The sequence below is a fragment of the Colletotrichum aenigma genome (assembly GCF_013390185.1).
Source record: "Colletotrichum aenigma strain Cg56 chromosome Unknown KSG_Cg56_contig10, whole genome shotgun sequence".
NCBI lineage: Eukaryota > Fungi > Ascomycota > Sordariomycetes > Glomerellales > Glomerellaceae > Colletotrichum > Colletotrichum aenigma.
The window spans coordinates 3857558-3882477 of NW_023500916.1; the positions used below are offsets into that span (position 1 = coordinate 3857558).

At 52.2% G+C, this 24920-nt stretch overlaps 10 protein-coding genes across 10 annotated transcripts; 5 read left to right on the top strand and 5 right to left on the bottom strand.

Annotated features, from left to right (window-relative positions):
• Positions 1–314: 314 nt before the first annotated feature.
• CGCA056_v014888 (uncharacterized protein) lies at positions 315–1429 on the top strand (the record flags this gene model as incomplete). The annotated part of the gene is made up of 3 exons (XM_037330130.1): positions 315–1012; positions 1074–1231; positions 1290–1429. The coding sequence occupies 3 exons, from the start codon at positions 315–317 to the stop codon at positions 1427–1429; spliced, it is 996 nt and encodes a 331-aa protein (XP_037171882.1).
• A 339-nt stretch (positions 1430–1768) lies between these two features.
• cctO-2 (Cyclochlorotine biosynthesis protein O) lies at positions 1769–2872 on the bottom strand (the record flags this gene model as incomplete). The annotated part of the gene is made up of 5 exons (XM_037330131.1): positions 1769–1984; positions 2107–2187; positions 2237–2382; positions 2438–2560; positions 2623–2872. 5 exons carry the CDS (start codon positions 2870–2872, stop codon positions 1769–1771), a joined length of 816 nt encoding a protein of 271 aa, XP_037171883.1.
• Positions 2873–4007: 1135 nt separating this feature from the next.
• Positions 4008–4388, top strand: CGCA056_v014890 (uncharacterized protein; the record flags this gene model as incomplete). The annotated part of the gene is made up of 1 exon (XM_037330132.1): positions 4008–4388. The coding sequence occupies one exon, from the start codon at positions 4008–4010 to the stop codon at positions 4386–4388; it is 381 nt and encodes a 126-aa protein (XP_037172439.1).
• A 392-nt stretch (positions 4389–4780) lies between these two features.
• On the bottom strand, positions 4781–6779 carry CGCA056_v014891 (Secondary metabolism regulator LAE1; the record flags this gene model as incomplete). The annotated part of the gene is made up of 12 exons (XM_037330133.1): positions 4781–4832; positions 4888–5307; positions 5366–5478; positions 5536–5560; positions 5615–5652; positions 5703–5725; positions 5802–5924; positions 5976–5994; positions 6065–6087; positions 6142–6232; positions 6480–6527; positions 6600–6779. The coding sequence occupies 12 exons, from the start codon at positions 6777–6779 to the stop codon at positions 4781–4783; spliced, it is 1155 nt and encodes a 384-aa protein (XP_037172438.1).
• A 2381-nt stretch (positions 6780–9160) lies between these two features.
• On the top strand, positions 9161–10900 carry lolP1-4 (Cytochrome P450 monooxygenase lolP1; the record flags this gene model as incomplete). Its single annotated transcript, XM_037330134.1, has 3 exons — positions 9161–9362; positions 9519–10693; positions 10760–10900. The coding sequence occupies 3 exons, from the start codon at positions 9161–9163 to the stop codon at positions 10898–10900; spliced, it is 1518 nt and encodes a 505-aa protein (XP_037172019.1).
• A 2544-nt stretch (positions 10901–13444) lies between these two features.
• On the bottom strand, positions 13445–15386 carry amdS-1 (Acetamidase; the record flags this gene model as incomplete). Its single annotated transcript, XM_037330135.1, has 6 exons — positions 13445–13560; positions 13622–13709; positions 13760–14638; positions 14742–14855; positions 14907–15029; positions 15078–15386. 6 exons carry the CDS (start codon positions 15384–15386, stop codon positions 13445–13447), a joined length of 1629 nt encoding a protein of 542 aa, XP_037172440.1.
• Positions 15387–15970: 584 nt separating this feature from the next.
• On the top strand, positions 15971–16530 carry CGCA056_v014894 (UPF0311 protein; the record flags this gene model as incomplete). The annotated part of the gene is made up of 2 exons (XM_037330136.1): positions 15971–16174; positions 16231–16530. The coding sequence occupies 2 exons, from the start codon at positions 15971–15973 to the stop codon at positions 16528–16530; spliced, it is 504 nt and encodes a 167-aa protein (XP_037172442.1).
• A 242-nt stretch (positions 16531–16772) lies between these two features.
• Positions 16773–18425, bottom strand: CGCA056_v014895 (putative MFS-type transporter; the record flags this gene model as incomplete). Its single annotated transcript, XM_037330137.1, has 5 exons — positions 16773–17012; positions 17066–17170; positions 17224–17979; positions 18041–18332; positions 18397–18425. The coding sequence occupies 5 exons, from the start codon at positions 18423–18425 to the stop codon at positions 16773–16775; spliced, it is 1422 nt and encodes a 473-aa protein (XP_037172441.1).
• A 1109-nt stretch (positions 18426–19534) lies between these two features.
• Positions 19535–21185, top strand: ptaR3-0 (Pestheic acid cluster transcriptional regulator 3; the record flags this gene model as incomplete). Its single annotated transcript, XM_037330138.1, has 3 exons — positions 19535–19955; positions 20020–20282; positions 20349–21185. The coding sequence occupies 3 exons, from the start codon at positions 19535–19537 to the stop codon at positions 21183–21185; spliced, it is 1521 nt and encodes a 506-aa protein (XP_037172412.1).
• A 130-nt stretch (positions 21186–21315) lies between these two features.
• AO-I-3 (Copper amine oxidase 1) lies at positions 21316–23611 on the bottom strand (the record flags this gene model as incomplete). Its single annotated transcript, XM_037330139.1, has 5 exons — positions 21316–21478; positions 21533–22182; positions 22240–22434; positions 22483–23185; positions 23265–23611. The coding sequence occupies 5 exons, from the start codon at positions 23609–23611 to the stop codon at positions 21316–21318; spliced, it is 2058 nt and encodes a 685-aa protein (XP_037172443.1).
• Between the last annotated feature and the right edge of the window lie 1309 nt (positions 23612–24920).

Below are 24920 nucleotides of genomic sequence, written 5' to 3' on the forward strand. Positions count from 1 at the left end.
AGTCGAATCGTACCACGCTGGCCAATTTTCAGATGTTCTGGAAACGCGACCGTTATCCGCATGAGCGAGAGTCGTTGGTCGGCGTGGTCTGGCCAAGTCTGACAAAACACAGCACGCGAAATTCGATCCGAGCGGCTGGTTTCAACATCGGACGATGTCAGTTGGCTCTCCAAAGCCGCCTCTGCTCCTGTTGCAAGTTTGTCTAGGATGGACGGACGGAGAAAAATGATAGCATCAACTATCTATACCGGGTTCTTTCGGCCGCGCTCGCATTTGAAGCTTAAAGCTCCTCATGTTCCCCCTCCAACTTGAAGATGGCTAAGCAGGCCGAACAACCACAACAATCGCAACCTCTCAACACCGCAATAGAACAACATAAAAAGCAAAAGTCTGTGGGAACAGGTTCCCCGATCGCCACGATATCCTCAAAGTTCGAGCTTCCTCCTCAGCAGCAGCAGCCACCAATCCCCAAGAGACCAGGCCACGCATCCCGAGCTTCTAGCACGTCGTCAAAGCGCCTCTCTGCATCAGCTGCATCAATCCCTGCCGAGACCCCTGCAAAACCGGCCCCGTCCCAAACTCCTACTCCAACACCTCCTCCACCCGAAGACAGTTCTGCTGCGCCAGGAGCTCTCAGAAGATCCCTCTCATTCAAACTACCCATCCGAGTCTCAACCGACAATAATAACTTCCCTCCCGTCAACAACGGAAATCGTTCTCGAGCTTCTTCTCTTCCTCAAGAATCCGAATCACCAGTTGATAAGAAACGCCATTCCGTTCAACGCTCCCTCTCTTCTTTGACTTCTATCGTCGAAGCCAACAACGCATCGAAAGACCTTGAAGTTCCCCAAGCCAAAAGTCCTAAACCCTCGCCAAAGTCACCATCCAAGCAGTTCTTGTTAGAACGAGGTCTTCTTAATCCCGAAGAACTCGACGAGGCCAGCTCACCCGAAGAACTCCAAACTTCTCTCCAAGACCAAGTCGTCAGATTCCTTACCACAATGTCTTCTCCGTAAGTAAAACCCCACCAGCTTCTTCCAACATCTTGGCCTGCAGATCGCTCATGCATTCAGTGCCTCCAGCCAAAAGACCGATGCCGCTGAGCAGCAGCGTGCTCCCGCCTACCCTACCTCCTACCCTCCCAACAACGGTCAGCTCGGACGCAGCATGCCCCAGCCTGGCCTGCCCGTCCCCATGCCCAACCTCTCTGGCAACGCCAACGGCCCCGTCGGTAAGCTTCCCCGTCAGCCCCTGGCACCGTTGCCAAGCATGCTAACATAAGCTTAAAGGCAACCTCCTGAAGGGTCCCGTCGACGACAAGGGTCAACTGACCAAGGCCGCTCTCATGGTCGGTATCAAGTTGGACTTGGAAGCCGAAGTCCACGTCACTGCCCGCGTACGCGGTGACATCCTCGTCGGTCTGTACTAAGATGATATCCACATGCATTTCACTCTGCACATAACGGGTCTGTGAGCGTCGCTTTTTTGGCGATGTTCAGCCATTGTTTTGGGGGCTTGCCAATGTAACCTAGAACCATTGTTTGATTTACCCTCGGGGAAACGATGGCCGGCGCAAGATGGTCCACTGTTCACGGACATGGGATAAGCACATGCAATTTGATTTATTTGACAACAAAAATCTGGCGATGTATCGTAGCAGGATGGGACTCCCAATCAACTATAAGCATATCAAATTAGTTTTACCTCTGCCACGTCTATCCTGCCCTTAATCCTAACCACCTAGTACCGGACTTTTCTGCATAATTATTCATCTATGATGCCCGTGCCCTTCCTTCGAGTCCGACTTCTCGACCATGATCTGCCGCTCCTTGGCCCACCCCACAATGCGATCGTATTTGGGGCATCTATGTTGCGAGTCAAAATCCGGCTGCGTGCCTTTGGCGCCCTTCGTGTGCAAAAATGGTGTAACGTCGGCGGCGCACTGCAATCGAATTCTCAGCGCCTCAATGCAGTGATCAACATGCTGGAAGAAATTAGAATTGCCGAGGAATCTTAGACACAGGAGTACGAGTCTCAGAAAGTCTGATGCGCGCGCAGTGGACTCTTCTTGGCAGACTTGCCACACGGGATATCTAGGTGACTCACCGCTAGGACAAGCTCGGGGCTTCCGTGAAACGCTGGATCGTTGCTGTAGTCGTACTCGTCTTTGTGCGCATATTGTCTCACCTTTGGATCTCAGTCAGCATCAATGTTGGTAGGAAAGACAGTATCTTACAAGGTTGAGGCAGTGAAGGTTGTGAAAAACTTCAAGCCCTGCCAGGAGATTTCCAGACTCGGTACGGGCCCAGGGATCTCCCCCGACTCCACCAGAGGACTTGTTCATAGAGGGCAAGTATGAGTCCGGCAAGTCGAAAGAACCATCTATGTTTCCTTAGTCGGCGGCCACAGCTGCTATAAGCTCGCATGGTGAACTTACAATACCACAGCTCTTTCCATTTCGCCTCCAGTTCAAGTGTCGGCTTACCCTTGTATGGGCTTGGCTTCCAGAAAGCGTTGTTGAATTGGACTTCCTCGTACTCCAAGACATCGTGAACTGGTGCTAATGTTGAGTTTAGCCAAAAGACACTATGAAACCGTCGGTGGCTTTCAGTCGTGACATACATGGAACATTGAGTTGCTTCACGCATTGTCGGTCTGTTGGTGGCTTGGGATGCAAATGAATCCACACAGAAAGACCAAAAAAGATGCAACTGGCAACGAATAAGGAGGTAGCAAACTTGTCGCGTAAGGTCATTCTGGATGAGCCGCCGCGAGGGTACATTTTTGGCTTGTCGCTATCCGAGAGGAACCCCTCTAGCTCAGGCTCCGCGGCATCTTTCGCTTCAGTTAAGGGGAAGTATCTTCCCGCCATTTTTGATGAATTGGACTTGGTCGAGAGACTCGGGACAAGAGGTCAAGAATTGATGACAAGTCGTCTCGAGGTTTGTCAAGTTCCAGAGCATGGAAACATGATAAGGAGTCTTCCCAAAGGTCTGGACGAGCCAGAGCTGACAAGCAAGGGCAACCCGACCCAACATGACTCGCTATCATGATATCGCGCTTGGGGATTCCAGCGCGTTCTACGGTTCCTGGTCATTATACGAGCATACAATGTGAAATTGATTACTTTGATTTGCACGTCCAATTGAGCTGCAGGGTGTCGCCGGCATTCCGCTTTCTAACCCCCATTCACCCGGCTCTGAGCTCATTCAACCCTTACCCGAACCTGACTCGACAGCTTGATATGGGTACTCACCTTCCTTTCTGGTCAAGTCAGCCGACTTCGGAAAGCTTATTTCAATCTGATCGCTCGAACTAAGTGGTCCCCGTCTGCCCAAGGGGCTGGGTCTGCCGGGCCAGAGTCCTAATTATTGCGGACCAAGCAGGCTTGATCTTCTTGATAGAAAGCTTGTGTTGGTATCATCCCGCTTCGAGGCTTCACTGAAGCACACGACGCACGAATCACCTCAAAGCCAATCCAACCTCATGTCGCGTCTGAGCTGGAAGCTTTCATAACTGCCGCAGCTCATCTTACTTACTTCTTGTGAATGCGAATACCGCATTTCGAAGTTGACAAAGGATGTGAGATCCACCGGAAGTGAATATGTAGCGAAACCGAACGCCATAATACAGTGAGAGTACGTCATCATGCCAAGACCCTGGCCCTCCCCGCAACAGAAGTTCCTGGAGCATGTCGGTGGAGTCTGTTATCATGCTGGCCAGGAAACTGTTCATGGCAACTTCGTCGGATCCAACGCCGACAGCACCAGGTCATCCAAGCCAGTGTAGTGCCAGCTTCCCATTCTGCCTTAGTGCAGCTTGCGAGACCACCGAAGATGTCCAAGTCATTGCAACTGCATTCGCAGAAGTAGCAGGTTGGCCTGTATAAAGATGTACCTGAAGTCTTGCTCTGTGATCGACAGACTTCCGCTCCCCTCTCAACCTGACTTTCACAATCTGCCCCTCAACTTCTCACCCATCCAAACCTCAATTTGAAAAACCTCAAGATGAAGGCCTCCACCATCCTCCTCCTCGCTGGCGCTTCTCTCGCTGTTGCTGCCCCCGTCGCACAGCCTGAGGCCGAAGCAGAGGCCAGCATCTCCTTCCTCGAGTCCGCCCACTACAAGAGAGAGGCCAATCCCAAGGCCGAGGCCGAGCCCGCCATCAACTTCCTCGAGTCGGTTCACTACAAGAAGGAGGCTCAGCCGGAGGCACAACCCGCCATCGAGTTCGAGGACTCCGTGCACTACAAGCGCGAAGCCGAGGCTGAGCCTGCTATCAATTTCTTGGAGTCCGTCCACTACAAGAAAGAAGCTGAGCCCGCTATCGAATTTCTGGAATCCGTCCACTACAAGAAGGAAGCGGAGCCTGCTATTGAGTTTGATTGAGTTTGAGGAGTCTGTTCACTACTAGGTACAAATATTGTGGCCGACGGCCGTAGGATTGGTGATTCGTATGGCAACATCGCTTCACTTGTTCATATAGATTGGCATAGAATATGATTAAGCATTCTTGATACAAGTTGTCTTCACGGTATTCCTGTGCTAATACGGTTGATATGGAAGCTTCCGACCATGGGAAATATGAATCGGTTGTATCTTTTATGTATGTTCATTGTGTCTTGGTTTGAGAAGCTTTACAAGAAGAGCCGCGATTGATGGGAAAAGTCTGATTCATGATTCCACTCGCGATTAGATTGTTTCTGCTCATTTGCGACTCGGGCCATCCGCAAGTCGACTCGTGTTCTGCGTATTCTGAACCTTTTTGTGTATTTTTCTTTTCACGCCCTGCTCTTATCCCTTCTATACGGCTTTCGCCCGTGAACGATGTATCTGCAGCCTCATATTAGCACTGAGTATGGCCTTGTATTCAGAAGGGAAACCTTACATCGGCCAGTATGCGTGTACGCTCGTATCTCTCAATACCTTTCTGGCTTTGCTGACTAGAACGATAACCTCCTCGTAACTCCAGCCAAGAGCTCTTGTGAGGGGAGCAAGCGTGGCTGGCTCAAGGGCCTGGTCCATGTTCTCTAAGCTCCACATGCCAAGATCCTTGTAATGCTTGTCTCGAGGCCAACGGTTTGTGGGCCATTTATAGATGGTCTCAATAACGTCTTCGAAACCGGCTTCTTCCATGAGCTGTTTCCACTGCTCCGCAGCGGTGACAGGTCTACCAAACTTCGCCATACCTTCCATTACCAGGAGGACCCATTTCCAAAGGTCTGAATCAACTGATAGTGTCCCATCGTCGCAACCCAAAGGAAGAGCCATATCTTGGGCCTCGAAATAGCCGCCTGGCTCCAGGGCGCTTCAGAGAGTATCTATCAGTAGTCGACCAACCCAACGGCCCGCACAGGAAAACTCACTCAAAAGCCTTGTAGACGATACTTCTATTGTCTGCAAAACTGCCTGTCATCATGCGAGAAAAGATGAAGTCGAATGGTCGTGACCATGTCCAGTCCTTCTCCAAATCATCGAGCTTTGTGACATCGTGTCAGACGAAACTCAATAACGGTCTCGTTTTTCCGAAACATACCTCAAAAGAACAATTCGGGGGCACACTGCTTATGATGAGCGAGGCGCAACTGGCAAGACGTGCATGGAGGGCAACTCACAGGTCTGGCTGGACGGGGCTAAGATCGACTCCAATCACCTGCCATACTGTCAGCCAGTGGCATAAATTCTGACACGTGTAAGTGCTACCTCAGCATCAGGATGCGCATCCGCTGGTGGTTGTCAGAATCATGTCAGACCTTGATCTCGCCTTGAGTGGGCGGGCTGTGCGAGGAGAGGCCATCTTACCATACTCCATGGACCAGATTCCGGTGCCAGTTCCGAGATCAAGCACTCTTTTGGCACCCATATTTTTCGGGCAGAGGCAGTGATTGCCTCCTATCGTAAGAGTCATCACATAATGCTGCAAATCTGTGCAGCAGTCAGCCACGGTGACCCAGATGCGGTGCGGAGAATTCCTACCCAACCTGTCGACCTCCGACTTTCAACACGAATGAAAGTGTTAATCACTACCGACAACCGGGGTTCGATTGCACTGATCAAAATCTCACCTCATCGTTTGGAAGGAAATATTCTGAGGAAGCGGTCAGTTCGGCACGCTGCGGACTGACAACGTACCATCACTTACTTCCCGCACTCATGGCATGATACGTACGGCCATTTTCGTGCTGGTAATGGCGAATGCTTGACCGCAGCGATGTCAACGAATCGCGGAAAGGCTAAGCAACGGGAATCAGCAGGCAAACTCCTTGGCTAGCGAAGAAGGTTTGTGGTCCGATGCGTGACGCTGCCGGGATATCAAAAGGCAGAAAAACGATTGGTCTGCTCGGATGACTCGCAGATGTCTCCAGTGCGTCTTCTGTACGCGCTCTGGGAGTGGCTACTGTTGGAGTCGCAGTGGAGGAGTCTTCAGGGGGCAACAAGGGGCGGAGAGGCGGGTAAATGATGGAAATATGGTAGACTAACAACGCCGAGAGCCGAATCGGTGTCAGAATTGTCGACTGCGTCCGCTTCCTATTAGCAGGTTAGTATTTTTCCTCCGAGGACGATGTCCATGGATGAAGCTAGCATGCAGCCTTCACTCACAATCTGCGGCGCTGGCTCCTGGTCGGACGCCAATGCATATGAAGATTCCGGTGGCGGCGAGAAGGCGTCTTCTGGCCGCGGTGCTGGAGTTGGGGCCGTTTTAGGGGATTCGGCGGGCCTTTGGTGGGCGTTTGTGGCAGAGACCGGGGAGACCGGGGACTGCGGCGGAGACACGACCATGGCGCGAGCTTCCACTGAGAGGATTCACAATTGTTCGGAACTGTGAATGGGGTCCGAAGTGGCTGTGTTGAGAAGAATGAGCTGCCAAGTATCCCGATGCAGCATCAGACAGCTGCGAAGAGACTCAAGCGGGAGAATTAGAGGCAAAGACTGCCAGAGAGGAAAACATCAAGATCAAAGGAGGCCGAAGCAGACGCAGGGAGAAGAGGAGTGGTTACGCCTAGCGGGCTGCAAAATGTCATATGTCTTTAATAAGAGGCAGACCAGCCTCAGGCAACAGTCAACTAGGCATTTTTTGTGATACATAGACTGCAGATTGCAGACGTCTCTCGCCGACTCAACGTACGTGCGAGGAGACACTACTGCGGAATTAGGGGCCTCGCGTCTGTAGTGCGGTGTGATGTGATGCGGCCAAACGGGGATGAAGACTGCGCAGGAGAGACAGACGGCAGCGAAGCGAGAAGGCCCACGGTCCGGGTTGCATCGCGTGGTTTACCGACAGAGTCTTGCGTCTTCAAGGGACTCTGACACTAAGGCGGTTCCAAGGTGCTCGACTAGTAGCTGCATGAAGATGATGACATGAGGAGTCCAGACAAGGCCGAACAGTTTTCTCAGCGATGCCCATTGGGCTGTCGGCAAGAGGAACGGGGCCACGGGGGAAATTTAATACCAAGTTTATTTTCATTCAAGCCATTGTCAATTCATCAAATGCATTCATCGCCCACTGCATCATTCATAAGCGGCCCGTATCAATACCCGTTTGATTTCGAGTCTAGGTGCTCGGTGTGTTACGAATGACGCTCTGGCTGGCCGAAACACAGCACCGGAACCCCGCCATCTTCGGGGGTCGAGTGGGGGACAATGTAAGGCGCTTGAATTGCAAGGGAAGAACATTAGACGATGGGGAGGAGGGCATCGAAGGTGCTTTGGCTTGCGAAAGAATACTGCTGGGGCCCGGAAACCCACCCACTGACCCATGGGCAACAACACAGCTCATTTCATCTTCGGTATGGCTTCAATGAAGGCGAGCTCTTGTCCCATGCAGGATAAGTGAAGCTGCCAGGGGCTCTTCACCGAGCGAACAGAGATGCGCCACAGTTCCCACCCACCGTTACCCGAGCCCGTTGCGGATGTTGTGGCCGATGCGTTAGGCACATGGGGTCAATCCCGAGACCAAGGGCACGGAGAAGAACACCGTCGCAACTGTGAGATGGAACAATAATCATTAGTTCGGATTCAAACGGCATCATGGGACCAAACAACTTCCAGTTGAAACGTCTTTAGACTGAAAAAGGCCCGAAGGCTTACGGCATTAAACGGATGCACAGTTCAGTGCCTTTGTGTCTCTGTCGCAAACATTGGAGAGACAAATGAATTCAGTGAGATGCCCTACGCCGGGGAACAGCAAAGCTACAGGTTGTGTGCATCACTAGCACCGCAACATCGCCAACATCCATGTCACCATCCTGGTCGGGAGTCGTCTTCTCTTGCAGCTTCCCATCTCTTACAACGGAAACATATCCACAAACTGGAAAGATTGCTGCTGCCTGTCAGCAAGCACCTCGCACTCGATTTGCTGCCCCGTATTTGCCGGCGGCCGTTGATGCATCGTGACGGCCTGCCACAGTGCTACGCCAGCACACATTGGGCAAGATGTCACCTTTAGCTCACGCGAAGATGCAGGATTATATCAAGGTGCCATTTCAAAGCAGGGGATATTCGAGATGGGCTTTTCGTATTTACTGTTCCCGTCTTCTTTTTCTGACAGGCCCTTCTGCTTTTCATGTTACTTCTGCAGCTAACTTTCACGCCCGTGGACCTCAAATCCTCACCTTGCAACTCGCGACTCACCTCTTCTCGAACCCCCAGCAAGGCTGCATATTTAGGATTGGTCTTTCTTTTTCAGTCGAAGGTACTCACTAGTATGTGCAGTCAGCACGTCGCTTGAGAAACGCACAATACATCATCGAAACAATTATCCTGGCCCTCAGACGTGCTCGAACGCATCACACTATCAGACGCCGTCCGAACCCGCTCAGGCTTACAGACCTCGGATTTTGTGCGACGACCTAGTAAGCGTCGCAAAGTCTACTGTCCGTACATCCGGTCACCTGCCGCTTTCAATTAAAATCTGACAGCTATCAACCGGCAGAGCAAAGTCTTTGCGGCGCAGCGAGTTGTTTGTCAACAACCAAGGTCGCCAGGTGCCCGTTTTCCGGGTGCCGCCACGACAAAGGTCACATCTCGCGCCCTTGCCCCTCTCATCCCAACCCCTGTCTCACCACCAGGGCCGTCTTGTGCTCCCATCCTCTGCCAATTGAGCTTGCTTTTTGCTTGGTTGCGCCTGCCCAGCTGCCCATCAGCCGGGTCAAGAGCTCAAGATGCAGTATTCTGCTACTACCGTGGCATCCGTCGCCGCAGTGCTGTGGACTGCGTACCTGGTCATCTGCCGAGTACGTGACTATGCACGGATGAGACACATTCCAGGACCTTTCTGGGCACACTGGACCGATCTTTGGCTCATGAGGGCACAATTCAGCGGCAAACTCTCTTTCATTCTGCAAGACCTGAACAAGAAGCATGGTGCGTAACAATTCCGCTGTCAAGGATGTGTAACCACGTTCTCCATCCAACCTGCGATGTGTCTGCCCAATACAATTAGTCCACATTTACACCAAGTCTGCGACGCTCATCTACGCAATCCGCTTGCATGTGTAATTAATGAAACCCATTCTGCAGGTCCCATTGTTCGGATTGCGCCCAATTGGGTCCTCTGCGGTGATGGCGCTACGCTGCGAGTTCTATGGGCGGCTCGTTCCCACTGGAAGCGAGGCCTCTGGTATCTGGGGCTACGTTTCGACCCATACTCCGACAGTGTTTTCACAGCGTTAGATGACAAATATCATGACACTCTTCGGGCCAAGCTCGCGGCCGGCTACGCAGGTAAGGATGTCGATGGCGTGGAAGATGTCATCGACGAACGAGTTGAAGCGCTGGTTCACCTACTAGAAACGCGATACTTGTCGACTGGGTCTGAATATAAGACCGTCGACTTGGCTCGCAAGGTCCAGTACTTCACCCTGGACGTCATCTCTGCCTTGGGATTTGGCAAGAAATTTGGGTATTTGGAAGCCGACGCCGATACCATGCGGTACATTGAGATCACGGAGAAAACCCTGCCTTCGCTACTAGTCATTGCATTGCAGCCCTGGATGCTCAGAATCCTACAGTCCTCGACCCTAAAGTTCTTCATGCCCAGCTCAAAGGATATCATCGGCATTGGCGATGTCATGCGGAGGGCCGCAGAGGCCGTTGAGGAGCGCTACGGCGAGAAGCCCGTTGTCAAACGCGACATCCTTGGCTCTTTCGTCTCCCATGGCCTTACCAAAGAAGAAGCAGAAGGTGAAACGACTGTTCAAATCATTGCCGGTTCTGATTCTACTGCGGCAGCAATCCGAACCACAATGCTATTCGTCATGACAAACCCACATGTCTACGCCCGTTTGCGGGCTGAGATAGATACGGGTGTTGCTGAGGGCCGCATCTCATCGCCGATCACAGACGCGGAAGCTAGAAAGTTCGAGTATCTCCAGGCTGTGATAAGGGAAGGGATCCGAATCTACCCCCCGGCGACGGGTCTATTGCCCAAGGTTTCCGACAAAGACGAGGTGATCTATGGAATGCACATTCCTACGGGAACCAACGTGGCCTGGTCTCCTTTTGCAGTGATGCGTCAGACAGAGGTCTTCGGGGCAGACGCCGAGATGTTTCGACCAGAGCGGTGGCTCGGTATTTCCAAAGAGCAGTACCGTGTGATGGACACCCAAGTTATGCTGGACTTTGGAGTGGGAAGTCGGTGGGAGTGTCTTGGCAAGAATATCGCCATGCTCGAGCTGAATAAGGTCTATGTTGAGGTAAGTTCCCGCTTACCTGTCGCTTTGCAACATCAAAGGTGATCGCTGACGATGGTTCTTACGTAGCTTCTTCGGCGGTTTGACTTCACGATCGTAGATCCCGCAAAACCTTGGACAACCGAGAACTTTGCGGTTCATATCCAGAAGGAGTTCAACGTCAAGGTGACTCGACGTGCAGCGCCTACTCGAGACTTGAGACGTAAATAGCATAAGTAAGTAGTTGAGAAATGACAGTTTCAAAATGAATACAAATGCCGGCAGGCGGGTTCTGGCCTCGTGTCGCCGTTCGTCTCGGGCACATACCTGAGGTTATTTTAAGTCCAGTATGTCCAGAGAGGCGACGGGCTTGACTCAATCTACCTGGGCACTAAATGAAGGTTCGTCCCTAATTCGTTACGAACCAGTAGAGTGGCGCCTTACGGATATCATGAAACCCGGAGTGGCAAGGACCTCTTTCATCATGTATTGTCTCGTAACAAACATCGGGCCGAGTACCTACAAGCAAAGATGGCATAGACTGGCGACGGTCTTTCTGCAAAAACTTCGGTGTCTGCACCCTCTTCCCGGGGTTTGGATTCGACGCCAAAATAATTCTTCACGCTTTGACAGCACACCACAACTGCCAAAGACATAGAGTCTCCGCTTTCTCCGCGTCACGTGGATCCGGAGACGCTTAGCTCATAGTAGTAACTTCACGCCCTAAGGCGTAGGACGTTCATGGAATTCTCCTAATTATTCTCCACATACCGCCAGCAATCTGGTCGCTACGAGAGGAGATAGGCGTAGTGTGATTGTTGCCTTTAACTCCCTATGTGCCCAGTCACAGTGTCTAGGGCGCGCGAAAAAGGAATATCCAATCTGCTCCAAGCTCAACAACCACTTAACTCCGAGAGACCGATGACCGCTGGCGATCCTGCAGATGGGAGCGGCGGTGCATACCGTCGCACGACACGCTCTACAACAAATGGCGTCTCAAATCATACACAAGATCAGGCCTATCTTGACCAGCAAGTTCTTGATTCGCTGCTTGGACTAGCCTCTGGCAACTCAGATGGAGGCTTCATCGGCTCCCACCCGCCATGGCCGGCACCAGATGCCGCCGTATCCGGCACAACTCACCCCGGCCTGATGTCCGAGAGTTCCGACCACCTCTGGTCCGGGGACATGTCACAAGCGGAGCCCATCTCCCACGGCGAAAATTCGTCATGGTTTGGACACGACCTGTCTTACGACGACCCGGCACAAGAGTTAAGCAACCTTCAATGGCCACTCCCTGGACCAGTTACAAGGCCTTCGGACAACATCAACTGGTCCGCAGCAGTTGAAGAGCAAGAGCTCAGGGGACGCCGCGGCCTCCCACGTAGGCGAAGTCGGTACCGATACATGCAATCTGAACAAAGGGCTGTACCAATCCCGATACCAGCCTCTCCTACAGCCCAGCAAGACTCAGATCCGTTGCAACGATGGAAGGATTCACCGCCTCAAGATGAGCCTGCTTCGATGGCAGCTATCTTTGATGCGCTCAGAACAAATCAGGTTGATTCGCAAGATGGACATAGTCGATCTCAGCCAGCGTACTCCCGGGCTAATTCTGGTACAAGCGCTGACAGTGGCGGGAGCAGCTCTTCGATGCAGTCGGCCAATTCTGCATGGTCTGGTATATCAGAGGCGTCAAGAGGAAGACGAGCTGGATTCGGCCCCTTGAATCGAACCCGCCAAGGCCGCGTTGGGAAGAAGCGTGAGAGCATCACGACGAAGGACAGCCGCCCGTTCAAGTGTACGTTTTGTTGCGATAACTTCAAGACGAAGTATGACTGGGCTCGGCATGAGAAATCTCGACATCTGAATCTGGAGTCCTGGATGTGTGCTCCCCGTGGAGGCTCTGTTATGTCGGCAGTGACGGGGCGGCCCCATTGCGCATACTGCAGCGCCATAGACCCGACAGAAGAACATCTCGATATGCACAACCATAGCGCCTGCCACGACCGACCAGTCGAAGCACGCTCCTTTGGACGAAAGGATCACCTTGTTCAACACTTACGCGTTATGCACAAGCTGGAGAAGCTACCCCGATTCGACGATTGGAAGGTTCAGTCCATGGAGATCACCTCTCGGTGTGGATTCTGTGGTATGGCGCTAATGACGTGGAACAAGAGAACCGACCATCTTGCGACACATTTCCGAAAAGGCTTGACAATGAAGGACTGGAAAGGAGAGCATGGTTTCACACCCGCGGTTGCAGAGCAGGTAGTTCATGCTCTGCCACCTTACCTCATCGGATCAGAGTCCATGAGCGTGGTACCGTTCTCAGCAACCAAACAAGGCACAAAAGATCACTTTGCTCAAATATCCTCTCGGACACATGGATTTAAAGACACTGCGGAGGAATTGTCTACAGAGCTCAGGGAACCCGACCCACTCCCCTCGCCATCGGTTTTGACCTCGAGAGCCGCGACTTCCAAAGCGTTTACCGAGATATTGGAGCGACGCCTGAAGCACTTCGCGGACGAATATATGGCGCAGGGGATTAACCCTACAGACGATATGCTCAGGCAGGAGTCAAGACGGGTCATTTATGACAGTGACGACGAGTGGAACCAGACCGTTGCAGATAACTCTGAATGGCTGGCGCAGTTTCGAACCCGCCACGGTCTAGAAATCAAGGGTGACCAAGATAAGACTATAGAGAAAACATGATCCCAACCCTGAGGGCATCTTTCTGTGCTTGCTCTTGGTGCCTTTGGTAACGCTCTACCTTCTGATGTCTCTGTCGATGATCCGAATCGCTTCTAAGCACTGCTCATCATGGAATCGAGGGGCAGCCACTTGGATTGAGCATGGAGCTCCATCGCTCGCTTCCGGGTCGTCTTACAACGGTCAGCATCTCTGTTTGGCGCTAGGCAGTGTTTTAGGGCCTCTCAAACTCACAGTCTGCCTCAAATTCCGCCACAGCCTTCTCGGGCGAGGGGTCCTTCTCCTTAGATGCAAAGCCGTACGGGATGATACCAGCAGGATACTGTCCCAAGTCAGCGACCAAATTCCTTCATCAGTAGTCCATAAACCTACATCCAACACATTCCACATCAATGTGTAAACTGGGTTACCATACGTGTCGTGGGGCACAGAGGTACTGATGGCTCCTGGCCCGATAACGACATCAAGTCCATGTTCTCGCCACGTCTTTCGCCAGCTATCGGCATAGGCATCACGGAGACCGAGAAAATCGCTGAGCTGGTGTGCAACAGGCTTATCTGCGGAAACCGGAGGCATCGTCTTCGTGAAGGGATGCACCCCTCGCTTCACGGAAGGGACGAGAGGTTCCCCGATCTCGTTTGCGAGGACGTCTAAGCCATCTGAAGTCATGAAGAAGTACTGGAATCCCAATCTTCCGCCAAGCCCGGCGCTACAGTCAGGATCTTGCGGCAGCCTGATGACCTTGTGTCCCGCCTTCAGCAAAGCGGAGACTGCGTCCTCGAGGGCTCGACGAACGGGAGGGTGCATGGGATACTCCGGGTCTTCCGGAAGTACTCCAACTGTCAAACGTTTGTCGTTGTCAGATTTGGGAGCACTCCATGGTGCGGCGATTGCGGAGGCGTCATATCTCCATGGGTTCTGCGAGAGCACAGTTTCCATGAACAAGAACAGATCGTCGACTGAATTCGCCATGGGGCCCGCCACGGGCACCACACCAGGCAGGTGGACCTTTGGGAATGGGTAGTTTGACTGGTCCCCGAAAGGCGTCCGATCGGCGGTCGGTTTGAAGCCGTAGATGCCGCAGCACAGGGACGGGATTCTAATGGAGCCTGCGATATCGGTACCGACGCCGAGAACAGAGCCGCGGAATGATACGAGAGCACCCTCCCCGCCTGTTGAGCCGCCAGCTGTGAGGGAGGTCTTGTGCGGATTCAGGGTTCTGCCAAAGATGTTGTTCTCAGAGTCTGCGGTCTGTGTCATTGCCCCGTTAGTTAAATGAGTCGGGAAAGGTTTCCAGGGGATCGGGATTGCAGACCATCATCGTCTGTGGAACGTTCGTTTTGCAGAAAAATACAGCTCCCGAGTCCAGCAAAAGGTCAACCATCGCCGAATTTGTCGTTGGCGGAGGTCGCTTGAGAAACTCAACGTAGCCGACCGTGGCGTGATGGCCTTTTACTTTGAAGGAGTCCTGTCTCTTTTAGCTAGTTGACTCGACGTCTCTTACTGGTAGGCAGCTGACCTTCACGCTGATCGGGAGACCGTGCAGAGGACCGGTGGGCTTTCCTGTTTCCTTGAAAAGTTTATCGAGTTCTCTAGCTCTCGCGATACCCTCAGCAAAAAATATCTCGGTCAAGCAATTTATCTAATTCTCGTTAGTTTTCGAAGTATGAAGTTTGACGAGATCGCTTACAAGCTGTTGCGCCAGAGCCGCCCGCTTGCAGAATGCTACTGTGACTTCCTCAGACGTGAGCTTTCCATCGTGAATCTTGGCTAAGAGCTCCTTTGCACTGTAAGACTCGGTGATTTCAAGTTCAATATCCGTAAACAGTCCCGACTTTCGTGCAACATCGAGAGCGTTCAACTGCCCCTCCTTGGGTGTTCCAGCACCTTGAAGCTCTCGAAGCTTCTGGTCTGACAGCACCCATTCTTGGGGTATCGAAGCTTGTTGCTTCTCTCTGTGACGAGAAGCTATGACTTCCCACTCCATGGCTGTAGGCATCGTGAAATGCTGGTGGTTACTGGTCGAGGAAAGAGAAGGGCAAGAGAAGGGGTGGCTTGATGCTGATGCAAGACTTCAGATGACAACTATGCAGGCAGCGGAACGATTCTCGGAACTGCACATCAGCCGCGCTCGCTTATCAGGAAGTCAGTGATCAACGAACTTGGGATCATCTTGATGTTATCAATAGCAAGCTCGGAAAAGTGGCGGCGCGTCTATTATCTCGATTGGGAAGGAGATGGCGCCGGAGCTTGGGGGAGCTGTGCCGGCCGAGTGCCGAGGCCGTAGTGAGGTGTGTGTCCCGCATCTCAAACCCCGGCAAATGGAGTCGGGAGAGAAGGTTCTCCTCTGTGATCTCGTCGGTCGTGTTAAAAACAATATTTAACGGGCGGCGTTTTCAGCCATCATCTGTCACCCCAATTAGCGCCAGAACTGCGTCAATCCCCGACTCGATCACCCATTTCTTCGCAACACAGGGATTATCCGGCAAGCACGTTACCGCAAACATGTGGTCAGGAAGAGACTCCGCTCACACTCCATCCCCGGGGAACGCGTTCACTCCGAGCGGGGTTGATGTGCCACCCATGCGCATGCCGCATCTGGACTTCATCTATCGGATCGTCTGCGATATGGATCCGTCTGTGTCCGAGATACGCAACGTGGCCAACACTGGTACCACGCGGCTTGTATTGCCCATTTTGAGCGGTTCGGTGAAAGGGCCCAGAATCGAAGGCAAGATAGTGGAGCGCAGCGGCGCAGACTGGGCGGAGCAGGTCAGCCCTGGGAAGGTCAGTGACTGATATCAGATACGCGTTATCGATCGCGGGTCTCATGATTTCATTAGGTGTTTTCGAGATTAAATGCCCGATACACACTCCAAACCAACGATGGAGTGTTTATCTTGGTCAACGCACGTGGTATCTATCGAAGCGGTCCGGGACAGACAGAGAAGTTGACCCCCACGGCGTCTCAGGACGACGTAGAGTACTTCACGCATATCAAGTTTGAGGCTCCTGGAGGCAGCCCTTATGACTGGATGAATGGAGTCTTTGCTATCGGTGTTATGACGATGTTTGAGGGGAAGCCAATCATTGATTGCTACCGGTTGACAAATTTTCCTGGCAAGCCAGCTGAGAAGCTCTAAGGAGAAATCAATGGATCTAAACCTTCATGTTTTGTTCATAACCCAAAGAATATAATACAGGCTACCAAGTTTAAGGACACCAATGCTATTGACAGTAGATACAACGAGACATATGGCTTGCAACAAGGAGGATGGAAGACAAGGGTCCTGCAGGCTGCGGGTGGATGTGCGGGTGTGTGCGGGTGCGAACCGCCCAAGCCCCCAAACATCTTCCTAACCCAACCAGGCAATAAAATTGCACACTAAATCTTCATGCGTTTCTCCACAAATCGCCAGTACCGGGGCGCCAGGGCCGTTCGAATCCGTTTGCCCCAGATAATCATCGGCACGTACAGGAGTCCAATGACCAAAGCAATCGCCCCGCTGAGGATGTACATGTTACTGAGACCCATGCTCGACATCCAAGGAACGAGAGCAGAGGGAACACCAACGCTGACGGCGTTGCGGATGAAGGCCACGCCCACAAAAGCCTCAGCAGTAAGCTGGGAAACAGGAGTCAGTATCTAGTACGGTTTGACGGTTACAGTGACTTTACCTCTCGGTAGGTGTCGATTAGCAACGTGAAGGTGATGTCTCCGTTGGCGCCCAGCCCAAAGGCGAAAAAGGCCCCGCCGATGCTGGGGTAGATCCAATGCATCCCCTATTCTTGTCAGTTTTCTGCCATTGTAATGACCCAGCTGAGACTGAGCTTACCCTGTCTGCTGTAACTCCGAACATGACGATTCCTCCGGCCATGGTGATCACCGGTAGGAAAAGAGGATAAAGTCGCATCTCAGGCTCAAAAAGACCACCGTTTCTCTTCGCTAGGCGAAGGACGGCCCAGTCAGCAAATGGCCCGCCGTAGAGACTGCCAAAGATGTTCCCCACGAACGGTCCAAGTGTCATATACCCCACAGCAGCAGTGTCAAAGTTGTAGGGAGGGGCAGAGAAGACCACTGATACAACAGACATGAACAACACCAACCAGCAAACGCCTGACGCGAACTGAAGGGCGGTGAAGAGGACATGAGGGAGCGTGATCACATGTAGGGGTAAAATGAAGACGCGCAGAAGGGATTCTGAAGTCGGGGTCACGAGACGCATACGTTCGCGATAGGTGTTCATGCGGATAGCCTGGTCAACGTTCGACTGTGTGTAGTTGAGTTCGAGTCCGCTTTTCTCTGTGCTTTTGATCTTGGTTAGACCGTTGTCAATATCCGTGGGCTCTGTTTCGATCTCTTGGCTCTGACCGACGGTAATCGGCACGTATTTTGTCTCTTCGTAGAGGAAGATGAACATGATGAAGAGGATCGTGAGAGCGATAGAAAGAGCGTAGTATGACCAACGCCATCCCTGAGAAACGGCTTGCACACCAGCAGCCAGCGGCGTGAGGAAACTACCCGCCATGACGGCAATGAAGTAAAGACCATTGGCAGATCCTCGTTGGTGTACGAAAAAGAGGTCGGCAATCTTGGGAACCAGTTAGCAAACACATGCCCCCTTTCCTGTCTTTTTATCTATGCAAGCGTACCGTCATCTGGACTGCGGTCTCGTTGATCGCCCCAGCCAAACCAGTTATAACTGCTGTGACTATCAACTCTGCGTATGAGTGCATCGACGATGTCCACCAAGCGGCAGCGGCCAGAATGGCCGTTGAGACCAAATATGTGAGTCGCCGGCCGTACTTGATGGTGAAGGGGATGAAGAAGATGCATCCGGTTGCGAGTCCTGCAAGCTGAGCTGACTGTGCGTTGCTAAGCTGGGCAATGCTCACGTCAAGGTCGACGGTCATTTGCTGCCAGAAGACGGTCTGGATCGATAGACTATTCGCGTGATTCATGTGTCAGCCTTTCCGCCTAGCAACTTCACCGTCGAAGTAGGACTCACTTGGTGAAAGCAGCGACCGTCACCCCCATGGCCAGGCCATAATTGAGATACTTGCGCCATCTGCTCCAGTTCTGATGCCAGACACACTCGTCAGCAAGCCACCTTCCCGAGAGTTCACGTAGGTCTGTACCAAGGGGTCGTTTGGATCCGAAGATGGGACGGGCGAAAGAATGAACGTGGATGAATCTGTGGCTTGTTCATCTGAGTTTGGGTCAACATGAAGCCGTTTCGGGCGGTGGGTATGTCTTACGGCTTATTAAGTGGACAGTTCCAGGGGGTAAAGGGGTGGACTGCACACCCAGTGATGAGGAGTTATCCATAGGAAGCTTTGGTCGGTAGTCAAGAGGTCAAAGAAACACGGTAGCGTAGGTAAATTGAGTGCTAGGATCCAGCCTAACTGTTGATGGTCGCTGGAGATCATCCAAAAGTTCAGGAAATTGAGGCAGACAGCCATTCGATATATCTTGGATTGGTATGACCCTGATGTTGTGTCGTTGCAACTACCGACGTTCTGTCCTCCTGTCAACCCAGGAGGACGTCCAGCGATAAGACATGCGTCCAGGTTAACCCTCTTTAGACGTGTTAGACTTTATTGGCGATCATCCGTAGCCTAGCCCCAGTCATCTGTCAAATGATAAGGGCGTACAGGCCTGCAGGGCCAGACGTGTAGCGACCCTACTGCATCTGATGCCAGGACTTGGCTGCATTCCCGCGTGTGTCTGCAGTCGCGTTTGGATAGCCGCCGCGTGAAAATCAACTTTGATGCCACACCCTTCACTAGCAATTCCCTGCAGGAACTTGTCATGACCCCGTTTCCAAGCAGCTTCAGCATGACGACCGGGAACTTTATTCGCTTTAGCCTGTCAGTCCCCGCATTTTGTAAAGCTGCAACAGCGTGCTCAGACCCCTGGTTGAGGCGTCTGAGCCATGCCCCTTAGGGCATATATATGCGCCTCGGTTCCTTCTGCCTCTTCGGAGTAGCTTATCTCCTAAAAAGAAACTTGCCCAACACGTCGACCAGACATTCCCCCTCCCGACGGACATCGGGACCTGCCAGCTCGCCGAACAAGATACACGACGCCCACTATCCGCAGGGCCTGTTTCCACTGTCCACTCACAGATCACTGTTCGGGCAAACATGGTTCGTTCCAGGGGAGGCTGCTCCAACTGCAAGCGGCGGAAGAGGAAATGTGACGAGACGCGTCCAGACTGTCGGGCCTGCCAGCGGCGCGGAATCCAGTGCGAAGGCTACAACACAACGCTCAAGTGGACCAACGGAATAGCCTCTCGTGGTCGCTTTGCTGGAGCCGCGATCCCTGACGTCTCTTTCTACAGTTCCAGCTCGGAGCCCAGCAAACTCCCACACTCAAATCATCTGCCGAGCACCGAGGATCCACATTTGCAGGTGGCCAGCGCCCCATCCACCTCCTCTTCTACCTCCCCTCCCGGAGCCGAAGGGATCACGCAGACCGGCTCCGCCTCCGAGTCTGGGGTTGTTTCTCCCTTGGCGCCGTCGCCGGGCGCAAACATTGACCCAAAACGGCAATTGTTCAATAAGTGTAAGCCGTCCTTCCCCAGTTGTCTAGATCCAAGATACGATCCACGGCTGACTTGTGTACCAAGTCCTGAATGCCGGTTTGCATCGCTTGTATACGACAGAAAGTTACATCTGGCTCCAGTCACACTTCCAGGCAATGGCAGAAAAGAGCCAGGCCTTTTTTGTCGTCTGCACCGCCATCCAAGCGTATATGGATGATGGCTTTTCGGTACTGGCGATGGAACATGTCGACCATGCCCTGCAAACATTCCGAGCGGAACTGGAAGGCCGGCATGGCTCTTTGGATGTCTCGACCATGTCGGCGGGCATCCTCGTTTGCACTCTATGCGTAAGTCCTTGCTAAGCTGCGTGATTTACCGCGATTCATGGTCGCGAACTAATTCTGGCTGCATAGTTACTTCAAGCCCGCCCCTTCACCATGTATCTGCAGCTCATGGCGGACCTTTATTATCTCGACACGAAGCTTGACGTCCTAGTGCCGTCTGTCGACCACGACTTCCCCACACGGCATTCCATCGAGGTGTTATCTATCATGGACCTACCAACATCAGTGATAGGAAGGATAAGTCCGAGCATGGGTGTTTGGCGCAACCTGCGGAAGCATCAAGACAAGTGGGAAGGGGGAAGACTCGGGGGCGTAGAGGTGGTCTCGGGGTTACCGAGGTCATTTCTGGACATTCTAGCTGACATCGAAGATAGTGAGAGACAAGACCTAGAGGCGCGGCTCTGGGCCTGGCCTGGCGAGATAGGCATGCATGCGCAATGCATTCTGTGGGACTGCTGGAGATATTCAGCGGTCCTGGATGTGAGGAGGCGAGGGAGGCGGGCAAAACGCGTCGCGGCGGACGCAACGCCGAAGGTATCACCGACATATGGCAAATCAACCGATTCAGCGCTATCTCCTTCGACGGAAGTTGTCATGTGCCGCCTTGTTGCGTCCATTTACTCTTTATTTCGAGCAGTTGAGATACCCGCAAATCACCACTTGCTGGTTCACAATGGCCTCATCTATCCGCTAGTTACGGCCAGCGTAGAAGTTCCCTTGTTAGCTGCGCACCCGGAGTGGAAGGAGGTCTTGGACGACGTGAGGGCATCATTCAACAAGAAGGATTCTTTCCATGTTCAGAAGATGATTGACGAAATCCTTGAAGCGGCCTGGAAGGAGGGCTCAGATAGCTTCGATGTTGAGAATGCGGCTCAGACTAGGGGAGTAGAGATTGCGGTCTTCTAAGACCGTATAATGATAATGAATAAAGCAACGAGGATACACGGCAGGCCTCTTTGAACCAACTTGAGTCTAACTTTGTGCGGGAAGCGCAAGAACCAGCTACCATATCCAACATTCATTCCAGTCGCAGCTCTTATCTACAGCACGACGCCCCCAAGTCCTTCCCGTTGACAGTGTCTGAATTTGTCTCGCCTGCGTACTTAGACGTCAAATTACGGTTCGAGGGTACATCGAGGGCTGGATTCGACGTAAAGAAGTCCACCGGGTTGATGTGCAGCTGAATGGTTTCGACGGGCCTGCCCACATATGGTTAGTGGTAAGTTTCCGACACCAAGTTGTTTGGGGCTTACATCACAGGCCAATCCTCAACACGTGGGTTGTGAGTGAGCCCAAATACGCTCCAAATGACGATATCATTCTGTAAGACATCATCGCATCGCGCAGCTGCATCTGACACTCCCTCTTCCTCAATCGTGCTTTGCAAGGTGTAGCGACCTCCAGCGTAAAGTTCGTCATCCTTGTACTTCGTCACCCAAAGATGATGATGAGCGAAAAGTGCTCTTTGAGCCTGGCGGCTCCGAGGATCCGCCAAAAGAAGCTGAGTAGGCGGAGGCACGATCTTATATCCAACTGGTTTTCCGCTGACTGGATTATGCTTGCTCAAATTCTGAATCTTGAACAATCGTGCATTGTGGGGAGCGGCATCAAGACCGACCGATGTTGTGATTGGCGTTTCCTCAACCTTGTACGCATTTCCGTTGGGATTTGTTCTGGTGTCAATCTGAAGTGGGAGCGATTCTTGCTGTACCAGCGTATTTTCATGGCCATCAATAGCCGGGTCGATCCGTACGCAAAAGATGTGCTGGTGATTCTGAGCAAGCACGCCAGGGGATACGATATTTCCCCACGGTACCGCTTTGCCAGCATCGATGTTGACTGCAGACAAGATGCCGGTCGCTCTTGTTTCAACTGTGATACCTCCAGCTTGGTCGAATTTGTACTGGAAAGAAAGGTCAACCGTCAGCTGCTACTCAAAACCAAGAAAACTTGCACTCACGTTGAAAACGTATTCGTAGTTGGCTACGGTCAAAATGAACTGAATGACCAATTCTCGCCGCCGGGTCACGACGGCTCTGTTTGTCCGCCAGTTTGTGTGCTTCCAGCCTATGCCGTTATCCTGCTCATGGAGGCAGATGACGTTAGGCGAGCTGTGAGCTGTACCGTCCGGGCGGTTCAGAACACCATCAAAATACTGTCCAATGTTAGCAGAGAACCACGCATTTGTCACGCAAGAGCTTACCTTGATGACCCCAAGACAGTCGCATCCAAGCTCGAGATTATTCGCACAGTGGCCAATACCCCCGTCGCCAAAGTCGAAGGCTTGCTTGCGATGGAATGGATTGCGAGGATCAGCGTAGGGAACCGTCATATCGCTGATGGATAGTCGGTACAGCACACTGCGTCCATCATAAAGAACATCATGAATGACGGCGCCCTCTCTGGGGTTGAAGCTGACGCGCATCCTCCATTTCTGCCACTCCACCAGACTCTCGTCTTTGACACTAAAGCTAGGTCCGTTGGGCTGAAGAACATTGAGCTCTTGAAGATCATCTCGCATCTTTGTTTCAAGAAGTTCCGGCACGTACTCGGAAGGCTGGCAGTGGTCAATAATACCCTTTCCCCTGGGTTGCGCAACGCAAGGGTCATCCACGCCTCCAGTGGCCAGTTCGTCAACCCGGACAACCTCTTGCTTGATCCAATCAACCACAGGAATGAGTGGAAGCGGATAGCTGTAGAAGTTGGCATCCGGGTTGTTCTTCCATTTGTCAATGGCAAAGACAAGCGCCTGGAAATATCGGCGATTCTCGTCATGAATGTCGAGACCGCCATAGGGCCAAGGTTCGATGACCGCTTCGAACCCCTCGGGAAGTGAAAGGGCCGCAATCTTGGACTGCAGAATTTCAGACGCATTGCAGATTCTGACAGTCTCTTGAAGTTCATGCCTATATTGCAAGCGGGTTAGTAAGGTAAGTTGCCTAAGGGATTGAATACGTCATTAGGTCTTCACATGACGGGACATACAATGTGAAGCTCGGGTGAACGTCGGTTTTGACAGTTTTCTCCCATACAGACTCAAGTTTCTCCAGGTCGACGATGGCTTCGATTGATTGAGGCTCCTCTTGGTTGGCTACCACAACATAGTGCACTGAGGCCAGACGCGGAGGCCTTGGTGTCTCGGGTGTCAGCCTTCCAGCATGTTCAACGTCAAGAAACTTGACAAGATCTGCCTTGTCAGGCTCTCGAAGATATATAACCCGGAAGTGAAGAATCGTGTCAGGATGCAAGGCGCGAATGACATTTGCTGCGGAGGCGGTCTCCTCAATGCTGAGGGGGGAGAGTGGATGCGCGTAAGATAGTTTCGATGTCATTATTCAAGAGGAAAATTCGAAAGCTTTTGACTGAAAGTTGGAAGAATAGAACCATAAAGGTCATTGAAGAAGTTTTCATTTATACTTTCCCGAATACCTAACTTCATCTTCACTTCACATGATGTTCAGATAGATGCCATCCTAGCGAGCGTCAAGTACAGACTGCTAGCCTTTGCCTGAATAGGGCAGGTCGACCCGCCAATCACATCGGGGCATTTGCACCATGGACTGCCAGGACAGGGGGAAAGCCGGCAATCAAGATCGGGGCTGCATGATTGTAGGATGGCGTTCACACCGGTATTTTGGACTATCAAAGCACAAGCTTGGTCGGGGCCCGCGGGCACGGGGAAGAATCCTTCCAAGTGGGTTTATCGATACTAGATCTCCGCCGTCAGATACATGCAGCTTGAGGTAAAAGATGAAGACCGAATCCCTTACGGATAATAGAATTGAAATGCTTGACGACATGATGACTAAGTGCGAGACAGTGGGTCTCGTCCTCTAATACTTCGAAGCATTAAGCCTGCTAGTGTGCGGCACCCAGCTGGGTTGAGAATTTGGACGAAACCTGCCACGTTGAGCAACGACAGTACTGGAACAGACACAGGACGCGACGCGTGACCATTATCCGAAATGGCGTCTTCCAGTCCACCACTAGAATCCTCCGCGGCCCGAGAGCGCGGGAACGGCTTTTATCGCAAAGGTCAATTCGCTGAAGGTTTGTGATTCAAAGTCCACTGTGTCGACGCCGGTACTGAAGATCTTTCTTAGCAGAGAAAGCGTACGGGGAGGCTGCGGAAAGCGCCATTAAGAATCTTGGGGTTGATACCTCAAGTCAGAGTTTGAAAGCTTCCCTCGAGGATCTCAAAGGTCTGAGGGCCTCTGTACAAGATGGCGACAAGCTGCGTACGCAGACTTGTGACCGCGTGGCAAGATACAAAGCCTCTCTGTACGTTCTATCAATCCATGGATGTTTTCAAAATTCCGCTTATTTACACTCATTGTCCAGACAAGACATTCCTGAGTACTACGCCGTCGGCCATGATTTCGCAGAGCCTTTGCTCCAGCTTGATGAGCCACTCTGGGAACTTCTTGGACCAAAAGACACGCTGTCATTCCTCCTTTGTGGCAGCGGTGATGCTCGTCATCTATTCATATCGATAGCCACTCTCTTTTTCCAGGACATGATGAATCAGCGGAAAGGGAAGAATAAAGCCTTTACGCAAGCATACTTCACCATCATCGACATCAACGCCGCTGCTTTGGCAAGGACTCTACTCATTTTCCATATGGGTTTCCGATACGCTGC